The sequence below is a fragment of the Phodopus roborovskii genome, unplaced genomic scaffold (assembly GCF_943737965.1).
Source record: "Phodopus roborovskii unplaced genomic scaffold, PHOROB, whole genome shotgun sequence".
Taxonomy (NCBI): Eukaryota; Metazoa; Chordata; class Mammalia; order Rodentia; family Cricetidae; genus Phodopus; species Phodopus roborovskii.
Window position 1 is genome coordinate 3,420,900 of NW_026126588.1, and position 12,888 is coordinate 3,433,787.

The 12,888-nt window shown below is 51.3% G+C and overlaps 1 protein-coding gene across 1 annotated transcript; it reads right to left on the minus strand.

Annotated features, from left to right (window-relative positions):
• Positions 1 to 1,710: 1,710 nt before the first annotated feature.
• Positions 1,711 to 11,144, minus strand: Tcte1 (t-complex-associated-testis-expressed 1). Its single transcript, XM_051204473.1, has 4 exons — positions 10,808 to 11,144; positions 8,116 to 8,684; positions 2,702 to 3,151; positions 1,711 to 2,029 (listed from the first exon to the last, which is right to left on the minus strand). Exons 1-4 carry the CDS (start codon positions 11,076 to 11,078, stop codon positions 1,820 to 1,822), a joined length of 1,500 nt encoding a protein of 499 aa, XP_051060430.1. The 5' UTR covers positions 11,079 to 11,144; the 3' UTR covers positions 1,711 to 1,819.
• Between the last annotated feature and the right edge of the window lie 1,744 nt (positions 11,145 to 12,888).

A 12,888-nucleotide genomic window follows, 5' to 3' on the forward strand; every position in this document is an offset into this window, starting at 1 on the left:
TCCCGCGGGGAGCCCAAACTGTGGGGATGCCAGGATCAAATGGGGGTTGAGCTTTCTGAGCATATAGAGATGGTTGGGTGAGGGAAGGATGTGGGATCCGCATAGCTGCTCACCAGGGTTCCTGGGCAGCCATGTCCACTGGCCTGCCAGCATTGAGCCCTCTAGGAGCCTGAGTTTTGAGTTTGTGTGTGTGTGTGGGGGGTGGCTTGGCTGTTGGAGCACCTGCTTTCCCTTGAGCAGGCATCTGTTGAAGCACAGGCGGTGGGAGCTGTGGCCTTGGGCCCCAGTTCTTGGCCAGCTGGCACCTGGATGTCTTGTTCTCATTTAGGGGCGGCCTGGCCACCTCATAGCTCCAAGGAAGGAAGGACTTGGCTCATTCTCCATCGTGCTGGGTTCAGAGACAGAGCTTGACCTTGGGAGAGGAGGAGGAGGGGAAGCCCTGTTATTATTTTTGCCTGACCATTTCTGCCTAGATCTTTTCATTCAGACAGCCTCGCCTCCCACACATGCACAGACTTAGAGAGAAAGCAATTCTTTGGTCTCTTTTCTCGGTAGCTTTATTGATTGCCAGGGAAAATGAAAACCAGAAAATTAATTAATCTCTAAAATTAAACTTTACACTGAATGTTCTTGTTTCTCTAATTAGAACCTCTGCTAGCAGCTGTGGCTACACACACACACAGACACACACACCCTCAACACCTACGTGTTTGCACTCTGGAACTGTCAGAGGGCGTCAGGCACAGATGACTCTCGGTTGCCGGGACAGGCACACATAGTCACCCCCAGGCCCCTCTGGTGCTCTGTCCAGTGTCTGCTTGTTGCAAAGAGTCCCTGGAGTGCAGGCCCTTCTGGATGGCAACTGCAGTTCAGTCACCCTTCTTTAGGATAGGTGGGCTCTGGGCCACTCAGCCCAAGGAGAGTTGGGAGAAAGGGGCTCGGCCTGAACTGGTCAGTCAGATCCTCTCATGGATCCACAGGCTGATGTAGTTCCTACGGGTGTAGCCCCAGGGTTGGCAGTCAGAGTGACAGGGACTCATGGAGGGTACCTGGAAGGCTGTACGTCCTGAGGGTAAGGGCTTGTGGGGTGGGCTGGGCCTGGCTCAGGAGGAGACAGATCTCTGTCCAATTGGGTGCATCACACTGTGGCCTTTTTGTCGTGGAATTCCAAGCGCAAAGATTGTACAAATCACACTGGTGGATAATAAAAGTGTGGACGACTCACTGATTCCTCTCCTCAGAGCGACACTTATTTCCTACCCTTGTTAGGAGGTCTGTGTGTCTGAGCCCCTCTGTCGCTTGTGACCCCTTCCCAGCTTGAGAATTAGTGATCTGTAGAAGTGAGCACACCAGGATCGTGACGGGCAGGCATAACTTTGCTCTCTCTCTCTCTCTCTCTCTCTCTCTCTCTCTCTCTCTCTGTGTGTGTGTGTGTGTGTGTGTGTGTGTGTGTGTGTAGATTGAGGTCAGAGCTCCAGGGCATACTTACTAGAAAGGGAAATGGGTGGGGTGAGTCAAGAGGTAGATGGTGTTCATGAAGAGTTTGGGCAGGGATGGTTTCTTTAGAGTCCTTCCCTGCTCCTGGAAGCCGATCATTTATACTGATCTAGTATGGTCATTTTCCAGGTGTAGGAGTTAGCTTACCATCTCTTCATCCTTAGGCCCCTTTCCCTACCTCAGCATTTTCCTGCATACAAACTCATTCCAAGGAGATTCATGATTCCCTTCTTCTCTCTTCCTCAGAACAGCAAGGATGTGAAATGAAGGTATGGGTGTCACAGTGACCCATCAGATCACTGTTCTAGGCCTGTCCCTCATCTTAGCCTACAGAATTCTCAGGACCATTGTTAGTGATGGATAACATGAAGTGGCCAGGATTCAGGGTCCGCTGGCGGGCGGCCTCTCGGTTGGCATGCAGAACCTGGCCAATGAGGTACTCGCTCTCCTGCGATACATCTGACAGACGCAAGTCAAACTCCAGAATGGTCTTGTTGTCTGACATGCCTTCCAGGAGCTGCTTCCCACCATCCTGTGTAGGGATGAGGCAGAGAGGTTATTTCCCATTATGCCCCAGAGTCACGGGTACACACAGTGCCATACAGATGGAAAGCCTTTTGCAAAGCCACATATAACCTGTCTGGTTTGGGATGTGGACCCCGGAGTTGGTTCAGTGGGGGAGAGCACTCGTGTGCAAGCATGGGGGCTGGAATTAGGATCTCCAGAATCCATGGGAATGCCGAGTGGGCATAGCAGTCCACTTGTCATTCCAGAGAGAATCTTCAAAGCAAGCTGGCAATCAAGACCCATCACTTCAGATCCTCTCATGGATCCACAGGCTGATGTAGTTCCTACGGGTGTAGTCCCAGGGTTGGCAGTCAGAGTGACAGGGACTCATGGGGGGTACCTGGAAGGCTGTATGTCCTGAGACATGCCTCAGTGAATAAGATAGAAGAACAATTGAGGATGATTCCTGACATCAACTCTAAGTCTCGACACACATGCATATATGCAAAAACATATATATATATACACGCATGTGCACCGCAGACACAGGGAAACGAAAGGGAAAAGAATGGACAGTGGAGTGCACACGACAGAGGAGAACACAGTCTCTGTGCAGTACACCATGCAGTCCAATGCTTTCCAGCGAGAGTAGCTGGGCCCCACCCCATGCCCGCCTGCCCCAGAAGCCGTGGCTCACCAGCCCGATATGGTTGCAGGAGAGGTTGAGGCTGATGAGTGTGGTGTTGACTGGGAGCACCTGGGATAGGAGTGTGGCCGTGGGCTCAGACAGCTCATTGCCACCGAGGTGCAGCGTGGTGAGGCACTTGTTGGTTTCCAGGGCATGGGCAATTGCTTGGCCACCCTCGTCCTCGATGCAGTTGAGGCGGAGATTGAGGGAGACCAGGTTGGTGTTGTGTGCCAGGGCATGAGCCAGCGACTGTGCACCGGAAGCCCGCACTTGGTTGTTGGCCAGGTTGAGCACCCTCAGGCGGCTGTGGCTCAGCAGTTTGGCTGCTCCTCGAGCGCCACGGTCTCCAATGAGGTTGTGGGACAGGTCCAGCTCCTCAAGGGCTGGGTGATCCAGCAGGCTTCGGATTAGAATGCGGGCCTTGTCATCATCCACCTTACTGCGGGTCAGCCTGAAGATCTGTGGGCAGATAGTTTTATTGCATCTGCCAGTGCAGGGTAGCCTGCCCTGTGCTGGTAGGGAAGGAAGACACAAGGTGGCGGGAGGCTCAAAACTTAGTATTGGCTACCTACCTGCCTGGCTTTTAAATGGGAGGAAGCTCAACCCAATGATGCGGAATTGGTGCTTCGGCAGGCGGCAGCGGGAAAGGGCATCCCCATGCCCAGGCCCGTCTATGTTTTCTGCATTCTTTCGACAGTGGACAGTGGAAAAGCCCTTGTATGTCACTGGCTGGTATCACAGAACCTCCCAGTACAGTGTGCCGATCCAACCGTATCTCTCTGGACACCAGATCCTCCTATAGTCTGTGACAAATTTCAACCCCTTCTGCCTCGTCCACATGCCAGCGTTTCTATGAGACCCCTTCCCGATGATGGCCTCTTTTCTGTTTTCCTGGCCACTAATCGGGCCCTCCAGTTTTCTTGATACCAATGCAGACATCCACGGCTACTCGCCACATGCCCAAGGGCCCCACTTCAGGTCTCAGCCCCAGCAAGAGCTGTCCCTGACCCATGAGCCCCTCTCCTACATACAACTGACGATTTTCTTGCTGTTAGACCCGGCATGAAATACTTGCCATTTCTTCTACAGAGACCCAGGTCCCTCATCTACTCTGCTCCCTACTTCACAGTTAAGCTCTTGACGAAGCTGATCACAGCCACCTTCCTCCTCACTTCCCACTCTCTCCATATCCACAGCTGCCTAGCTTCTGCTCCCAGGGCCCACTGAAGCAGCCCAGAGACAGCCTGAGCCACTAGGCCAGTCCTGGACTCCATCCTACCCTGTGACTCACTCCTGCTATTGGAAACATGGCCCTATCTGGGATCTGTGACACAGTTATGTCCTTTCCCCCTCCTCCCTCTCTTTCCCCCAGCATCATGTGCCAGGCTTCTCTTTGCCTCCCTTTTGGCTCTTCCTTCTAAGACTCCATCCAAATGCAAGGTCACACTTAAGACACGGTTTTCAAAGCTCAACTTAGATTCCACCCCCCCTCCCCTGCAGCATCAGATCCTCTACCCGGCTATCATGATGACCTCTGCTCTAGGCCACCTCAAGCTGGAACTCTCAGGATGCTTTCCCTCTCAGGATGGTCTTCCTATTCTCTTTCTAGTCTGCCAACGATTCCCACAGCATCTGGTCTCATGAGAAGGAGCCTCAACACCTCTGCCTCTTCCTTCCTGTCTCCATCCTCCTTACATCACAGTGCAGGTGGTCTGACTGTATCTCTCTCCAGAGCCTGTGTTTCATCCATCTTTGCAGATATGGCTATGGTTCTAACTACCCTTATGGTTTTGAGGGACGGGGAGAAGGGGACAGGGACACAGCTTAGAGTCATTTGACAAGAGAGGCGATAGCCTAGATCAGATTGGCTGGGAGAATGTCTGTGTGGGACTGTCTTGAGAGCTAATTGATGTAGGAGGGGCCCAGTCCACCGTGGGCAGCACCATCCCTACACAGGCGAACTGTATGAAACTGTATGAGAAAGTGAGCTGACGAGCTGGAGAGTTATCTCAGCGGCTCCAAGCCAGTGCGGCTCTTGCAGAGTTCAGTTTCTAGTACCCACATCAGGTGGCTAGCAACTCCAACATCCAGGGAATCGGATGCCCTCTCTTGGTTTCAGTGGACATCTGAACTCATGTGAATGTACCCTCTCATACATATAATTTATAGTAATAAAAATAAACCTAGAAAAAGAAAGAAATCTAGCGGAGTGAAAGCTGGTCTGTGAGCCAGCTCGCAAGCAGCATTCCTCCATCACGTCCTGCTGCTGGACCTCTTTGGCTGTGCAGTGAGTTCCTTGCTTGGAGGCAATACTGTGGGGAAGAGCAAGCAGGCCGCCCTTCAGGTTCCTGCCCTGACTTCCCTCAGCGATGGGCTTTGACTTGCAAGTGTGACACAAATCCCATCTCTCCCCTAAGAGTGTTTTACTCAGAGTGTTTTTTATCACAGCAACAGAAAGGATACCAGGACAGTCTTACATAGCCCAGGCTGGCCTTGAACTTGATGTGTAGCTGAGGATAACCCTCCTGCTTCTGCCTCCCATGTGCTGGGATCACAGATGTGTGCCACCACACCTGGCTTGTGAGGTGCATGCTGGACAAATACCCTGCCGACTGAGCTACATTCCCAGCCCCAACCTTCCATTTATCTGCACTTGCAATAGTCTCTTGGGTGGCCTGCCACGTGTACTGTGGCTCTGTCCAGGCCATTCTCTTTCATAACCACAGTGGCTTTTTCCATATGTACAGTCTAGTACCCTTACGTAGCACTTTACTTTGGATGAGGTAGGCAGCCCCCTCTCCCACCCCCACAAAGATCTTTGTGCAAAAGCTTGGTCCCCTAAGTGATGCTGAGAGGCAGTGGGGCCTTTAAGAGGAGGCGCCTGCTGGAATGTGCTAGGTCACTAGGGACACTGCCCTTGGAAAAGACTGGTGATGATCTCTTGAGACCCAAGTTCTTGCAGGAGTAGTTTGCTGGCTGTCTTCTACCCATCTTTTTCTTCCTGCTTTTCTACCATTAGTGGAGGGGAGATACTAGTGCAGGCACTGTGTGGCCTGTGAGTCCCCTCAGCCACCAGAATTTAAGCCAACGATGCCTCTCCCTTCCTCCTTCATGTTTTCTGTTTTATTAAAAAAAAGAGAGAGCGAGAGAGAGAGAGAGAGAGATTTTAAAGCATGCTGTTCATGTTGTGTCTTTGGGTGGATATGTGGGAGGCTCGAAGAGAGTAGGATCCCCTGGAGCTGGAGTTACAGGCAGTTATGAGCTGATGTGGGTGCTGGGACCTGAACTAAGCCTTCTGCTAGAGCAGTATGTGCTCTTAACCACTGAGCACCCCTCTTTAATTTTTTGGGACACGGTTTCCTATAGTAAAGGATGGCCCTTCACCTCACCATGTAGCCAGGGATGGCCTTGACCTTTCAACCATCCTGTCTCCAACTCCAGAGTGCTGGTATTACAGACCACACTCAGTTCATGCACTGCCCGGCTTCATGCATGCGAGGCAAACACTCTAGCAACGGAGCTAGAGGGCTGGGAACTGAATCCCCAGACTCAGGCCTGCTAAGCTCTGATTACCAGCCCCAGAGAGAGCCTGTCACATGTGCTCAGCAGCTTGTCTTATTGTCCTGATTAAATACCTAACAGGAATGCCGGGCATTGGTAGCGCACGTCTTTAATCCCAGCACTCTGGAGGCAGAGGCAGGCCGATCTCTGTGAATTTGAGGCCAGCCTGGCCCACATAGCCAGTTCCAGGACAGGCTCCAAAGCTACACAGAGAAACATGTCTCGAAAAACCAAAAAAAAAAAAAAAAAGAAAAGAAAAAGAAAAAGGAAGAAAAAAAAAACCCCCAAAAAAACCTGACACGGGCGGATTAAGGAAGGAAGTGGTTATTCGGCTCTCAGTTTCGAGGGTTAGGGTTCCTCATGGTAGGGAAACAACATCAAACTACCAGGCTCTGTGAAGAGACAGAAGAAAAAAATGCCCGGCGTCCTCTGCTCACCAGCTTTTGCAGTCAGCCAACAGACTAACAGTATCAGGCCCTGTCCCAGGTGCTGAAGATGCAGAGCCAGCACAATTACTCCATTTGTGCCCTGTGGAGCGGAGCGAGCAGTCTGGTGGTATGAAAGGCACTAATGAGCAGCGATGTCAGTGTAAAATCGCAGCTAGGATACGGCTGTCAGATTCCACAAACAGAAACATGGGATGGCCAGTTACATTTGAATTTTAGATAAAAACCACAGTATGGATGTATAGCCCAAATATTACATGGGACATAACTGTTTGTCGGAAATTTTCAGTATGACCACTGCGATGGTTAACATTGCTAATGACAAGATCTGGAATGTTCTAGAGATGAGCCTCTGGGCATGTCTTTGGGGGTTTTCTAGTTACATAGCTACTTAAATTACCTGGTCAAACTCCTCCCCCCCCCCCCCAGTTCTCCCTTGAGACAGGGTCTCTCTGTGTAACCCTGGCTGTCCTGGAACTCACTCTGTAGACCAGGCTGGCCTCAAACTCAGATCCTCCTGCCTCTGCCTCTGTAGTACTGAGATCAAAGACGTGTGCCACCACCTCCCAGCTTATCTAGTTGAATTTTAACCATGGATGGGGGCCTGGGCCGAATAAAAAGGAGGAAGCTGAATATCACTGCTCCACGATCTCTGCTTGACCAACCCCTCAAGGCCCTGTCCCTACCACCATGGCTTCCCTGCCACAAGGAACCACGCTCTGGAACTGTAGCCAAATACCCACTTCCATCTTTAAGTCACATCTGCCAGGTTTTGATCATAGCAACAAGACAAGTGAGTTTAAAACTAGCTATCCTTCCGTAGTAATGCGCTTTCCAGTGGCTGGGCGAGCCCCAGCCCCGCACACATGCTGAGAACACTCCTTGCCTGTGAGCTGCACCCTCAACCTGGGCAGTTTTCATTTTGTTCAGTCCTCAGCATCACATAGATTTGGTGTGGTGTATCCTGCCATCCCAGCACTTAGGCATGCATGTTTGTGTGTGTTGTCGCGCATGTATGTACAGCACAGGTGGGAGGGTCAGAAATCCAAGGTCATTTCCAGCTGCCAGTGAGTTCTAGGCCAGCCTAAGCTACGTGAGACCCTCCCTGTCTCAAACAAATGTTTTAGCTGGGCAGTAGTGGTGCACGCCTTTGAGCCCAGCACCCTGGAGGCAGAGGCAGGCCGATCTCTGTGAGTTTGAGGCCAGACTGCTCTACAGAGAGAGTTCCAGGACAGCCAGGGCTACACAGAGAAACCCTGTCTCAAACAAAACAAAACTAAACAAAAGTTTCCCCAAAACAATCCCCTTCTCTACTGACGCATGAAAGGAAATGGGAGGAGGCGGTGGAAGGAGAGGAAGAGACGAGGGAAGCAGGTCCTAGAGGCATTGAGAAGGGGGGCAGGTGAGGGGTGGTACCTTGAGGGTGTGGCAGGCTTTGATGGTGGCTGCCAGCGAGTGGCAGTCTCGGAAGGTGAAGAGGAAGAGGTTCCACTCGAAGTTCATGCCACAGTCTTTGACACCGTACACCAGGTCCAGCTCCTCCAGGTGCTTGAGGCCGGCCACCAGAGCTTCCAACTGGTAGTGGTCCTTCTCAGGTTCATTCCCCTCCCCCTCGCTGCCAGAGTCCGACTGATCCTCAGCCTGGGGCGGGGTCGGCAGCCGCACAGGTGGGAGGAATTGATCCACTTGGATTCTTCGAACATAGTTCCTGCAGAGGGGCAGCAGGTCCAAGATCACACTGGGGTCCGTGGTGCCTGGGATGAAGAGCTTCAGCAGGTTCTCCAGGTGTCTCTCAAAGAACATGCGCTTCCAGCTGCCACCATGCTTGGCCACGTGGCACACGGGCCAGCGCTTGATGCAGCATCGGTGCCAATAGCTCTCATCATCGATCAGGTTGGCGGTCACCGTCAGTGGCAGGTCAGGGGGAAGGTGGTTCAGGACTTTCTGTTGGTGCTCTGGGAGCAGCTGCTTCAGGATAGGGTTGTCTTTGGATACAGAGGAAGAAAAACAGAGTTCAGCCACAGGGCTGGGCATATCACAACATGGCTGCCCGGGCACACTGAGGAAAGGGAAGGCCCTCTGTGGTCTCGGGAGCTTTGTTCCGAGAGGAGAAACAGTCTCTTAAACAAACACTCTTTAGGGTTCTCTTGCCTGCTGGCCATTGCACTAGGGAGTATCTGGTCTCAAGCTGACCCACCTGGGGAGGAATGGACAAAATCTCCGGGCCAGACCACAGTGTATTATCTAATCTGTTGGGAGCGACAGCTGACTTCTGAGATGCCCAGTCTGACTTCAATCATTCATTCATTTCAGAACAACTAATGCACTTTAACACCTACTATGTACCAGTCGTTACTGGAAAAAAAGTGAAGGGGCCAGAAAGATGGGTCAGTGAGTTATCAACGCTTGCTGAGCAGAACTGGATGCCTGAATTCTACCCCAGGTCTCATGCAGATGTGAAAGGAGAGGCCTGACTTCGCAGGGCTGTGTTCCGATCTGCACATGTGTACTGTGTTCTGTGCGTGTCCATCTCTGTCTCTCTTTCCTTCTCTCTCACACACACCAGTACATTTAAAAAATGGCCAGGGGATGGTGGCAACATCGGGACACGGCTTTAATCTCAGCACTGGGGAGGCAGAGGCAAGCAGATCTCTGTGAGTTCGAGACCAGTCTGGTCTACAGAATGAGTTCCAGGATAGCCAGAGCTACACAAAGAAACTGTCTCAAAAACAAAAACAAAAAACAAAACAAGACCAGAGACAGAGAGAGGGAGAAAGGGAGGTTGGGAGGGAAGGAGGGAGGGAAGCAGTCATGGCCCTGGCCTCTTGGAGTTCATACTTAGCTTGCTGTGGCACATGGCCAACAACAACAGAGGAACATACTATGTTAGGTGGCCAGGCCTCAGGAAGCCCTTGTCCCATAGAGTAGGAAAGATCCGCTACTTTTCTCTAGAAAGGCTAGAGTACAGAGGATACCAGGAACCCATCTGTGTCCCAGAAGACTATTAGATGGGAGATTAGACCTGGAGAGCTTCCTGGAGGAGGGAAAGGAAGATGTGGCCAAGACTGAACTTACTGGAGAGAGCAGATGTGAGCAGAGAAGGGCAAAAGCATGGAGGGCACAGTGTGTGTATGTGTGTGTGTGTGTGTGCGCGTGTCTCTCTGTGTGTGTTTCTGTCTGTGTGTGTGTCTGTGTGTGTGTGTTTCTGTGTGTCTGTGTGTGTGTGTCTCTGTCTGTGTGTGTGTCTGTGTGTGTGTGTTTCTGTGTGTCTGTGTGTGTGCGTGTCTCTGTGTGTGTGTCTATGTGTTTGTGTGTGTGTGTCTGTGTGTGTGTGTGTGTGTGTTTGTGTGTGTATCTGTGTGTGTGTTTCTGTGTGTCTGTGTGTTTGTGTGTGTGTGTTTGTATATCTGTGTGTGTGTTTGTGTGTGTGTGTGTTTGTATATCTGTGTGTGTGTCTGTTTGTGTGTCTGTGTGTGTGTTTCTGTGTGTGTGTGTTTGTATATCTGTGTGTGTGTCTGTTTGTGTGTCTGTGTGTGTGTTTCTGTGTGTGTGTGTGCGTGTGTCTGTGTGTGTTTGTGTGTGTGTGTCTGTGTGTATCTGTGTGTGTGTCTGTTTGTGTGTCTGTGTGTGTGTCTGTTTGTGTATCTGTGTGTGTGTTTCTGTGTGTGCGTGTCTGTGTGTGTGTTTGTGTGTGTGTCTGTTTGTGTGTGTGTTTCTGTGTGTGTGCGTGCCTGTGTGTGTGTGTCTGTTTGTGTGTGTGTGTGCGTGCCTGTGTGTGTCTGTTTGTGTGTGTCTGTGTGTTTGTGTGTCTGTTTGTATATCTGTGTGTGTGTCTGTGTGTGTGTGTTTCTGTGTCTGTGTGTGTGTGTCTGTGTGTGTGCGTGTCTGTGTGTGTGTCTGTGTGTGTGTCTGTCTGTGTGTGTCTGTCTGTGTGTGTCTGTGTGTGTGTCTGTGTGTGTGTTTGTGTGTGTGTGTCTGTGTGTGTGTGTGTGCTGGGGGATGGGGACAGCGGGAGACACCTCTGGTGCTGGATGAGAGTGGATTTGAGAGTGCTTCCAGGCTCGGGTGTGGTGGTCTCCCTTCTCCAGCCCAGGGCAGATGAACTCACTCTGAAAGTTCTTGACGATATGTTGGATACAGAGTTCTGTAAGGAGTGGTACGATGGCCAGTGACCACTCTGCGTCCTCGGAGATGATCCGGCGCATGCGCCGGACATTTGGGATCTTGGGCTTCAGGTGGGCTGGGGCAGGGCTTGGGCTAGTCTTCAAGGAGGGAGGCATTGAGCTGGTACCACCTATAGCAGAGGCCTGGCGCTGGATGTTTAATGCCGATTGGCTGCGAGACCCGGGGACCGATGATGTTGCTGGGGTGTCCTGCATGTTGGCTGCAGGCGAGGTAAGGGCAGGGAGCCCTTTGACAACTTGTTACAGGAACCTTCTTAAACTGGAAAACCGTTGACTCGGGCAGGATGTGCGATGGGGGTCGTGGCTTGAGCAAAAGGAAGGGGGACAGTGTTACTTGGGGGGAGTTAAGTGGCACAGATGTGCTTGGGGTCAGTTTCTGGACCCAGATGAGAATCAGGTCAGGCGAGCACTCTACCAACTCAACCATATCTCCAGTTCCTGTTTTTAAACTTTCTAGCATCCACATGGGAAGAGTAAACAGAGTGCTGGATGATGGCTCAGAGGCTACAGCACTGGCCGGAGAGATGGCTCGGCAGTTGAAGTCCTGGCTGCTCTTCCAGGGGACCTGGGTTTGATTTCCAGTCCCTACGTGGTGGCTCACACCCTCTGTAACTCAAGAACTTAGGGATCTGATCCCGTTCTTGGCCTCCAGGGGCACTTCATGGATGTGATGTAGTGAGATATCCCCCTGGGGGAAAAACGTAGTGCATGAACAACCGCAGGCAACATACACATAAAACAACTAGCTGTTTCGTTTTCTGAGTCAGGGTTTCTCTGTGCAGCCCTGGCTGTCCTGGGGCCCCCTCTGTAGACCAGGCTGGCCTTAAACTCACAGAGATACTCTTGCCTCTGCCTCCCAAGTGCTGGGATTACAGATGCGCCACCACCTCTACCACTGGCCAGAATTTTTTAAATATGGAAAGAAAGGCTTAAGTTGAGCTGGTGGTAGGGTAGCTTAGTAGCAGAGCTTGCCTGGCACCCCAGCTAAAAACAAAACAAAACCCCAAACAAACAAAAAGCCCACAGGAGAAGCAAAACAACAAAAACCTAAAGCAGGTGAAATTAATTTTTATAATTAATATTATCATTAAATGTGTAATCTGTGTACAATGTTTTTAAGTTTAAAAAACCCACAAACTGGTGCAATTTACAATTAATGCAGTATGCTCAAAATATTATCATTTAAATGTGTGATCTGTATACAGTTTATGTTTATATTTTGGTTTATTATTTAAGTGTACATATGTGTCTGCACACAAGAGTGTGAGTGCGTATGGATGGCCATGGAGCTAGAGATGGTGTCAGAACCCCTGGAGCTGGAGTTAAAGTGAGTGTGAGCCACCAGCTGCAGGTGCTATGAACTGGACACGGGTCCTCTGGAAGGCCAGCCAGTTAGCACACTTAACTGCTGAGCGCGCTCTTCACACCCCTGTGTAAAGGTTGTGAACAGGTACGTTTGTGTTCACATCAAATCTGAGCCTGTGGTCTCTGCTCAGGAGGGGACAAGAATACACAAGCCTGACCAGAGTGCCAATGCCTCTCCTCACACCCGGCTCCTACTTCAGTCTCCCTTATACCAGACGGTGGCAAGCAGGCGTGGGAGGCGAGAAGGTAGCTAAATATGGGGCTTAAGACAGAAGACCGAGGATGCTGCCTGGGTCTGGGGGACCTGCGTGTGCCATCCGTTTACCCTCCTGCTGCAGGCACCCTGCTAGTGACCTGGAGGCAGAGTGGGGCTGTCTGGGCCCTCTGCCCCTCTGGGGAGTGTCCCTTTGTGCTGCACTGTGGTGTGGCCAGTGAGAGAGAGCACCGAGCTCCAGCAAAGACATCCTTGGCAGAGGGAGGGACCAGATGGTACTCCCTAGCCTGCCAGGCAGCTCAAGGAGGAAAAGCCTGGGGAGAGACGCACTGTAGGGAAGATATTTATGCATTGCATCACCCTGTATGCAAATCGAATGCAAACTCACAAACTGTCCATCTTCAACTAAAGCCTTTGTTCCCAGCA